This window comes from Ischnura elegans, chromosome 11 (genome assembly GCF_921293095.1).
Source record: "Ischnura elegans chromosome 11, ioIscEleg1.1, whole genome shotgun sequence".
Classification (NCBI taxonomy): Eukaryota; Metazoa; Arthropoda; class Insecta; order Odonata; family Coenagrionidae; genus Ischnura; species Ischnura elegans.
The window spans coordinates 53747625-53758488 of record NC_060256.1 but is presented as its reverse complement, the minus strand read 5'-3'; the positions used below and the strand labels follow the sequence as shown (position 1 = coordinate 53758488).

Sequence of the window (10864 nt, the reverse complement as noted above, 5' to 3'; positions counted from 1 at the left end):
AACGTCGTGTAAACGCGCAGAGTTACCATCGTAGGCCTTAGTACCTAACACTGCCGAACTTACGATGGTTAGCGCTAGTGTGCCAAGAAAAAAGAGTTAGGAAATGAAGATCGATGCATATACGATTCTTTCGCGCCGTTGAAATCTTGATACAATAATTGATATTTCATAAATAACTCTAATATATCTAAGATATATGGCAACGATTGAAGACATTATTGAGCAGGTAATGGAAGGACGTGAGGGGAAAGTTTTTCTGATGTTCTATTTACCAAATGATATTGGATATTCTATACTATACCATTTTTATGCATTTCTTTATTTACAGGTTAACCCATAACCAAGTATCCTTACATTATACTTCACAGATGGTGGAAAATAACAAACATACTCAAAATATTAACCAATTAAATCATTTTATACAGGATTTCACGATAAAATTCGCCAGAAATAACTATAACATTTAGATGAGGACATGGAGAAATCAATACTTGTGCCGAATCAAGCCGAAATCTAAGCCTTTTCTAGTTAAATAATAACAGCAATATGTACTGTCTTTAATGCGTGAATATTCTTGACATATTCTCTCGAAGAATCTAGTTTCTTAAAGGCTTCACGGACTGTTATGACTAGTTTTAGTTTTATCTCATCATAGCTGGGAGTTGAAGACATAATTTGCTCTATGGTAATTAAAAACAAGCAGGTGAGGATTTGTATAGCTATGACGGGATCCATTAAAATTTACTAATAAAGGAGATAGGAACAATCTAAATATTAATTGATAATTTTGTAGAGGAATATTCCTTTGTTGGAGGACTCTTGGCCGTGCAAGAGTTTTCAAATTGATTAGGGAAAGAATATATGAAGTGTTTTAATAAGAAAGTGAGATTCATGAATCGTAATGATTTAATTTTAAGAAATTTATTTTGGACACGTTCAAGCCGGATTGAGTCGATATTATAATAAAGTGACCAGTTAACAGTATATTCCAATTAGGAACGTAGAAAAGCGACATATCTACTGTCTTTACCGCATGAAAATTGTTAAAATTATATCTTCTGTTTGCACAATGGCGGCAATATCGATAGATAGAAATCCCCGCTCTATTTGTTAATTGAAGCTCCTGGTCGGTGTATTCTATCACCTTGGCGACCTGATATCGCTTTTCTTGGCAAAGATAAAATAGTGATTGATTCCCTTTCCCTACGGCAATCTCAGGCTTAATAATTCAATAATGGAAGAGGTGACAAAACACTTCGTAATCTCACGTGTCTTAAGATAGGTAAAGCTTTTCGCAATTGACTGAAGTCACGTTGAAGTAGGAGTAAGTCACGTTGTCTATTTAAGACGTTGTATTACGCTCGCTTTTTTGTTCACTTCAATACTTTCTATTGACCAACAGGTGTCAATTTTATAGTCTTACATGCGTTCAAAATATTACAGTGTTCTGAAGAGACTTCATTACACTTCTAACGTTTGACAGCTGAAATTATTATTACAGAATATTTATTGTGTGTTTGTCCTTCTGGGAAAAATCTTGCAAATCAAATGTCGACCACTTCCTGATTAACTAGAGCGCTGAAATTTTCAGAATAGGTCGGAACTGGATGACAATGCAATATTCTTATGCTTTTGCCATAAGCGGAACAGTATCTCGGGTAATATTTATCAGTAAAAATTAAATATGGAGATTTGTCTGAAAAATGGCCTCCAAAATCCAATGGAGAAACTACAAATTTTACAGGAATAATGAAGTCTCTTCAGAAGGCTGTAAAATTCCGAACGCATGTAAGATTATCACATTAATACCTCCTGGTCAATGGATATCATCCTTGTCTCTTAGCGAAAACGAATATAATCGTACATGCGTGCCATCTTTTTTGTTTTTGATGAATGAAATGTTCTTCTAAAATCATAGTAACTTTCACGTATTATTTGAAATTTTCAATAATTTAAGGGGGCTATAGGCCGTTATTTTCTTATTTTTAATATAAAGTGTTTTTTTAAATAACGTATGATATTTTTTTTAGTAATATTGTTATTTATTAAGTAATCGGTGGGGTTATGACGGTCGGCCTCTTACTCACTCGAGTTTTTTTTTCAGACCGTAGACCTTGGCCATCTGGGCTACCCACTCTTAAAGTTATCCTGTACAGACCCCATTGAACTCTCATTTTTCATGAGTTGGTGACGTCACACTTTTGTCTTATAACTTTTTCAGAGAGATTCGATCACTGGCGGAACTAATCGCACGCAAGAGTGTAAACAACAAGGACCTCGCGAAACCCGTTTTTGCCAGCATTATGAATATGCTAAGAAAGATATCCTGGAATCGCGCCTCGATCCTACGATAGCTGCTTACTAATTGAACCTGCTGATTGAACCGCTAGGCCCGAAGAGTAGTTGAGAAGAATTGAAAGGCATGAGTTCCTGACGTCACCAACTTACCTGTGATAGGGTTAATTATTTGTCGTGAATAGCTCGAGAGGTAGGACAGATTGAAAAAGGGAAAGATGTAGGTGTTTTCATTTTTAAAGCTATACCACATTCGGCAGTTTAAAACAGTTGGTGAACGTGTGTGCGTTTTGTAGCATAAAAGCATGACCTGCTGCTATGGCGTAGTTGCGGTATGTTTCCTGTGCACTTAAGGCTCTTTAATTCAACTAATGTTTATTCGGCGCTTAGATGCGAACCTTGATTCAATGGTGGTCGTTGAAAATGATGATGATGACTTTGCAACTTCGTAGACGGATGAATTTATGCCGGCAATTCCATGTTATCTTACGCACTTCTTAAATGGCGCCTCCACGTGAGGTCTTACTTCACACGAAGATAAGAGGGGACGGAAAGCAACATTCCCCGGGGAGCAAATGAATTTAAATCAAAGCAGAAAGCTCGAACGATGCAAATAAATCATTTTCCGTTGGTGATGCGAACTTTTTGGGGTCTTTCTCTGCAACTGCTGGTCACAAGATGAACGACGCTGTTATAGATATGGATGATAGATTCGGTACTGTGTGATAAATGACTAATGCCCTTGTTTTTTTTATTGAAGACAGATAAGTTTTAGTTTCTTCCTCGATTCATCCCCAGCAGTTCGCGATTCAGCTCGTACTAGTTCTCCTTGAGTTTCCCCTTCGAAAAGAGGCGAGCCACAGTGCGAGTTTCGCGACGTTGCGAAAATGAGCGCTGACGATCTAGCAAAGATTGTGGATAGGGAGCACCTGCAAAGAGCCCTAGTTAAGCTTTCCGGGAGCGACAATGTTCAACTCACGCGTGATATTCAAGTAGAAAGCGGTACCACAAGTTTTGCGGGATTTCTTTCCGTCGTGCTTCGAGTGAAAGTTTCGTTTATCATTCCGGACGACCCAAAGCCGCGTGAAAAGTCGCTGTTTGTCAAATGTTTGCCCAGGGAGAAGTTCCAACAGGATCTCGTCAAGGAATTGAACGTTTTCCACCGCGAAAGCGTGTATTACGGTAGCGTATTGCCCTTGCTGGAACGGGCAGCCGGTGGGAGACTGGATGTACCGATTCCCAAGTGCTATCACACCTACTCTGACGGGAGCAATGATGTTCTATACCTCGAGGACCTTGTAGAGAGCGGTTTCGGCATGGCTGGTGATAATTGCAGGAATGATGGATTGGATGGGGAGCACAGCCTCCTCGTTGCCAGGAAACTCGGAGTGCTGCATGCTCTGACAATGGCCGCTGAGAGAATTTTACCCTCAGGCAAGAGAACCTGGGCTGAAGCTACTCCATCGCTAGGGAGAGACGCCTTGTACTACGACGTTCCACCAGGGGAAAAGCCGGCACCATTCAAAGGCGTGGCCGACACGGGCAATGAGATAGTCGTGGAGGTAGCCGCGAAGTTGCCCGGTCTCCCAAAATTAGCTGCGGATTCGGGGAGACTGCGGAAAATCATCCTGAGGTTTTGGTCCATCACCGCCGAGCTGCTGAAACCGAATGCGAAAGGTCGCAATGTGCTGTGCCATGGTGATGCTTGGGCCAACAACTTTATGTTCACTTACAAGCCGGATGGTGCGGGAAGGATGAAGCCCCACGATATGAAGTTTGTCGATCTTCAGCTGGCCAAGTACTGCCACCCAGCTGTCGATCTGTTGTTTTACATGTACCTCGGCGTGGGAGATGCCTACCGAAGGAAATTCTACGACGCTATCGTGCGTGAATATTATGAATCGCTCCGCAACTCCCTGAGTGTACTCGAGTACGGATCTCCTCCGTTTTCTTTCGAGGAGTTCAGATCGGACGTGAATGAGATTTACAGGCCGTTCGCTGTGTACTTGCGTGCCGTCTTCACGCCTTGCATGCAGTTGGGTGAAGATTTCATGCCGAAAAATGTCGAAGACATGACGCCGGAGCTATTTCAGGAGATAGTGAAGACGGGGAACGTTGCAGCGATTCGGAGACATTTGGAAAGTGACCCACCGTATAGGTGTAAAGTGGAAGCTGCAGTGAAAGAATTCGTGGAAGTGGTGTTCCCGGATGGTTCTATTGATTCGTCACCGTTTCTGATCTGATGTGTCATTTTGAAAGAATAGTACATTTTGAGGCAAATTTAAGATCGTCTGGGACTCAAGTAATCTATTTTCGAAGTCTCAACGTCATCAGAAATGTATGGGCTGAGAAAACAATTCAAAGTTGAGCGATATCTCATGTATTTCAATGGAGTGAAACTCTGGAGGTCCTTTTCAAGATGACCAGATGCGCAAAGTTATGGCTGCATTGGGGACATCAGCATTCCATTGTTTACAGTTTGGAATTTGGCAATTCTTGGAAAGTGATAAAAGAGTAAAAGAGGGCCATTCTCGTGATGTTACGTATCATTTCATGTGAGGCGTACTCATAATTTGTTTATCAACGAGTCAAATTTACCATTGCGCTAACACATTTGCTTTGTATTATTCGCTTATATTGTTTGTTTTTAGCATAAAGTATGTTTATCTCATTGATGTCTTTCTATAACCTCATGAATGAATTCTTTTTGTCTGGCATTTTTTTTAATTATCCTACTCATTCTAGTTCATTCGAGAGTAATGGTATTTTGTGGAGAGGTGTCCTTTTTTAACGCTTTTTCTTAACTTGCTTCCTCTGCTTTCCTGTTACATCGGGGGAATCTTGTGATTGATTTTTAATCCACTTCTCATTGACGGATCGGCTATTCGGATATTCTTGAAAATTTTGCACTCTTGCTCTCTTCTGGTAACAATACATTTTTCAATATCCAGATATTTGAAAATTTGTCCCATTTTTCTCTAATCATTTAACCAAATTTTCACGTGGAGAAATAATTTTAAATTTTCTCACAATCAGTGATGGCGTATTATAAAATTTTTGGCAGAAATTTCGTTAATAGCTCTGGTGTAATGCATTAGATGATTCACCGCTGAAAAGTAGAAATTATAAATAAAATAAAAAAGATTTAAAAACAGTCTAAAATATATTTTTCCAAAAAAAGTATTAAATGCGCTGAAAATTAAATGAATAAGTCTTTCATCACTCGAGGAATAAAGAGTGGGTACAGGTTGGATTTAGATTTTTTAGTTGATAGCAAAAATCAATCCTTACTAATCTATCAGGCTCTAATTCAATTTTATCTAATTGATTAAAACAATAACCTAAATATCTAAACCTTTTTTCCCTGTATTTTTTTAAATGTAGTCATCTCATGAAGTGAATTTTTAGATCAACGAATATGTATAATGAAGAGAGGGCGGATTACGCTTCCTTGTGGGATATTGAATGTCACTTTAACTACATCAGAGCCAATACTGTTATGTCCCGAATCCATAATGCGCACAACAGAAACAGAGAGATCGACCCGAGTGGCTAGATCGACTCTCTGATTGAAATCCAAAGTGGTGCTAGTGGGAAAGAGACTTTTATTTCACAAAATCGTACAGACTCCAGAATCCTGGAGAAGTATAGCCTTCGGCTGAGCGAGCTAGGTCTCTTCCCGCGAGGTCCATGGATTCAGGGGTTTATATATTCTGATTCCTAGAGAGGGAGAGGGGACCAGTATACGTTTCTGAGGGACGGGAAGGAGAGGGAGAGATTCTCCCAAAATGGGCCTTTTAGGTTACACTTGGAGCAAACCAGCTACCATAACCCTTCTAAGCTGCACTTATCTATCAAAAAGCAGTGAGAGTATCTATTACCCTTTTAAAGCAGTGAGAGTATCTATGACCCTTTTAAAGCAGTGAGAGTGCTACATTTATCTATCACTCTTCTAAAACAGTTGAGAGTGGCCTAATGCAGCCACTAATGGCTCGTCTATACGTAATGCATATGGCTCGTCTAGGCGAATGCACAATGCATGACAATACTGTCAGTAACAGATTTTCTATTTACTTTCTCTCAGAAAATCGCGTATCCAATGTATGTTGGCCAGTGATGTGTAGTCACCCGCCCCACATTCAAATGGGTTTACGTAAGTCGCTACAGGCGTCGCACAGTGGGCTGAAATCGAAAAAAGCTGGCCAATTTTAGCTGTAGTCTTAATTATTGCTAAATGAATGAAACTTTTTGCGAATTGGGTATTTTATGGACACAATGAAACTTATTCAGGATGATTTAGCCCAGAACATTGTTTGGGAAGGCAATAAAATTTAAAAATAGGGTAAAGTTATGCGGGAACCATAGTTACCAGGGGCACGTCGAAATTTTTGTATGGAAATATCAAGGGAATAGAATTTCTTCCATTTTCAACTATGTATAAGCTATCTAGTACCTTCTCATAAGGTATGTGATGATTGAAAATTGCTATTGAGCCTTTTAAACCTGAAATTTTGGTCATTGAAGAGTACCACTAAAAATGAATACCATTGACAAATATTTTTTATTGCAAATTTCTCAAACCAAAGGTGTGCCACATTATATTCTATTCTGAGTCAGAGGATAAAGAATCCTCATGTTCTAAAATATTTTCGCTGTTCACTATAAGAGTTTTCACTTCCTCTAGTAATTATTTTTACTTTACGGGGAACCCCCCCAGAACAAGAAATGAAAGGATATGACGGACTTAAGCAGAAGCCTGTGGAAAAGGTCATATTTTTGGCATTCTAGAAAATTTCCTGGTGTGTTTTTCGCGACCTCCATGGAAGTTGCTACATTTAATTCCTCCAGCGAAGTAGAACTTCTGTTTTATCACTTTTCTACGTTTAGACCTTCTTGACGGTCTTCCACGAGGAGTGCTTTCAGTTGAGCATAAAACAATGATAAATAACGAAATAATTACAATTCACGGACTAGGGCAACAAGGAATGAAATACTTGCGCAGTTGTATGTGCGTGTAGTACATACTATCATTTATCCGTAAACATTAGTATTCACCTGAAGGAGACGAACATGGGAGACATTTGAACACAGCGTCAGGAAGTGTTATTGGCTGTTTTAACAAAATATGACTCAACTTCAGAAATCTACTATTCACACTGGTGCACGCATCAGAGTTCACGAATTTTGAAAGTATCATCACGCATTTTGAAAATACTGATGAAAAAACACTTTTTGAATGAAGGCCGCAAGCAAAGTTTTTAATTTCTCATCTCCTCCCAAAAACGTTTTTAGTGTAAAAACTCCAGTACTAACGATTTTTTCTGCTTGATGGTGCGCTTTCTATTTGCCAATATCACACTATGTAAATTTTGGCGAGTCACTAATGCTGTATCCATAACTGGGGAACTAAACTGTGAACGTCCTTCGGCACACACTTCAGCAAGGAATACTGAAGGGAGACTGATGCTGAGCACTCGGCTAGAAATGAGCGTGCCAATCGCATAGGCGGCATATTTTGAGAAAACTTAATTTGTAGAATGGAAAAACTTGCACGTGTTCGTAGTAAAAGAACAAATCTGGGTGCATGAAGGGTAGCCGCCGAGGACAAAGGGCTCGGAGAGTGCGCGAACCGTTAGGTTTTTTTACCATCCGCACGCGGCTCCCGCGGAAAGACCCAGGGGTATAATTGTCAGAAGAGGGTACAAACCAAAAATAGCAGCAAATAACAAGTAGTTGAGTATAATGCACTCACAATTAAGGGAAAATTCAGTCTCTCAAACGGACTACGACACATGTCACCCTAAGTTCTCGAGTGCCTACGCCGCAGCGTGCCGTGTATTGCGGGTCATGCGGCGCGACAACCTCCCGACATCATTTTGCTTTACCTCGTAAAAATTGGAGGGGAGCCAGTTGGAGCAAGATTTTTCTTTTCCGTCCAATAATATGGACTTCAGTCTAACTCCTGGTCTTCTTAGGAGCGGCAAGCGGCGGTAAATATTTTTATCCTAGCATTAGGTAAAACATTAACGAAAAACAGTGATATTTTTAACAATTCATAAAGTTAATAAATAACAATTAATTAAAACAAATTCGCTCTTAATTAACTGAAAGAGTAGTACTATCAATAAATATCCTCAAAATTTCCGAATTAATAACTGTATTCCATTGCATGGGGAGCAACCGTTGAACTTTAACGTATAAATCGCGCACTCACGATTTCATAGATTTTTATTGATTTTTTGCGAGCTATAAAAATTAAACAAAAACTTTTGACAGAAAATTAACTTCAGTTTTACATGCCCCGGATCTTTTAAAATGATAATGTAGTATTCCCGGTTCGAAATGAAAAAGTCGACATTTTGATTTTTGGCCAGATTTTTTCGATTTCAGCCCACTGTGCGTCGCTGGAGGGTGAAACGATCCGAAAAAATAAAACGTATTATAGAGGCTGTTAGCAAAAATATATATTCATGATGATTCGGTACATATAAATCCTAGCGGTCCTAGCTTAAAAAACTTTATACTTTATCCTAACTTTTAAATGCTATTCTTCGCAATTACAAATAATTTTACCATTACTTATACTAAGACTGCAAAATATTGGAAAAAATCGCCGCGCCGCGGACATTTTTGAAAACCGGTTGACAAACCACCGAAGAGACAACAATGTCAACCTTATTTGTGGCGGTTCTCATGGAAATATACGCAACAATTCAAAATCGACATAACCTCTCGCTGATTTTCCCGTAAATTTAGTCAAAGTGAAAGGTTTTAAAACAGACTCGTCAGAGGAGCCATAGAAATAAAAAAAGAAGAGAAGGACAGTTTTAAAATAAATACCGACTGCAAAATAAGCCTTACTTGGCTACCCGTAATCATAAAAAAAACATTCACCTCAACAACCGACTCCTCCCACCTCCCTGACACAGATACCCTATATTGAAGAATTAAATTTCCTACCTCGCTACATTACCCTAATAAAACGGCCAGCATCGGTATGGACACGTTGGAGCCAACCAAAAGTTGACGCAGCGACATAGCCCAAAAAAATTTCAGTTACCATTACGACCACCCGCGAACATTTTAACGAAGAATCATCTTGCGAAGGTCATCGGTGAATGGTGGCTGACGTTAGTGTCTGGACTTCACGAGCATGCTTCTAGATGAAGCTAAAAATAGACGCGAGTTTTAACTCGTGCGCTGGAAACTGAATCATCGCTATGGACAGCGGAGTTCTTTGTTCCTCTGTCTTGTAGCGTTAGTTCTCCTCGGAGTCGCCCTTTTGACTCCCGAGGATTTGTGGTATTTATTGTTTATGATTTCTTTTACAGTTGGCTCTAACCAAATTACTAGACAAACATTATCTCTTTATACTACCACTGAAAATAGGAATAAAGACATTGAAGGGATTTCAATAAAGAATATGCTTCCAAGCAAAGATTTCGCTAGTTTGAATTACATAACGGGCCCCAGAATTACGGTGTTCATAATGTAAATATACTCGTATTGCAAAAATATTTTATTGAAAGTATTAAAAACCATCGACATAGCATGTCACAACGATTTTAAATACTCAATTTCAGTGAAAATACAATGTTTGGAGGAGAAAGGACGATACATGTGATGATTTGGTGGCTGATAGTACCTATTTCTTGAGGAATAGCCGACGATTCAGTTTTTTCTCACTTCTTCATCATACATTTCATGCATCAAATTCGGACGAGGGTTCAGTTATAATTATACAGGACGTATTTTCATACAGAGAATGATGTATGGACATAGAAGAAGAAAGAAAATAAAAATTGTATGAACTGAAATTGCCGTTCAACATTGTCAAAGATTCCGTAAAATGCTCTATTCAGCGCGACCCTATAGGACGTAAGAAACTGGTATCAATGCGCATAAAATACAAACAAATCCTCATCAAGATCTTTAATATATTTTTTTATTAAAAAAAAATGCCGATTATACGGGGTTAAAGTGAAGTTTGAAGTGTTTCTGGAAAATGTGCAAAGAGACGGCAAAATTTGCTTAATGTTTCATTGGTTCGGCGCAATATTCAGAATATTACCACTCTGTTCGGCCTATAACTATCAATAAATACTGTAAAAGGTCAAACAATGGATCATTTGATGAAAATATTATATTATATAAAAATATATCCAATAATATCTATTATTGTAATATAATATGTATAACTATGTCACCGCAAAATATCAGCGAATCTTCTTGAATGGATTTCCCGACGCACATGTTTTTATTTTTTCAATTAAAGTAAAAAAGCGTCATTTGGTAACGTAAGTGAATAGAGAATATATTAAAATCTCTCGTACTAAGTAAAAATATAGAAAATATATCAAATTAATGTATTATAACATTTATTATCAAATTAAGGTATTCCAATCGCGTCGGCAGGAACTTGATCTGCAAGATTTTCCGTGAAAGCAGAAAAATGCCGTAAGTCTAGTCACGTTGGAAGGACTTATTCTAGGCAACGACGAATTTACATGGCAATTGATGTCAGCTTCATTGATTTCCAACAATTTTTAATATTGTTGCAAAGTTTCAG

At 38.5% G+C, this 10864-nt stretch overlaps 1 protein-coding gene across 1 annotated transcript; it reads left to right on the top strand.

Annotated features, from left to right (window-relative positions):
• The first annotated feature begins 2786 nt into the window (after positions 1-2786).
• Positions 2787-5434, top strand: LOC124167501. The gene has a single exon (XM_046545428.1). The coding sequence runs from the start codon at positions 3183-3185 to the stop codon at positions 4536-4538; it is 1356 nt and encodes a 451-aa protein (XP_046401384.1). The 5' UTR covers positions 2787-3182; the 3' UTR covers positions 4539-5434.
• The last annotated feature ends 5430 nt before the right edge of the window (positions 5435-10864 follow it).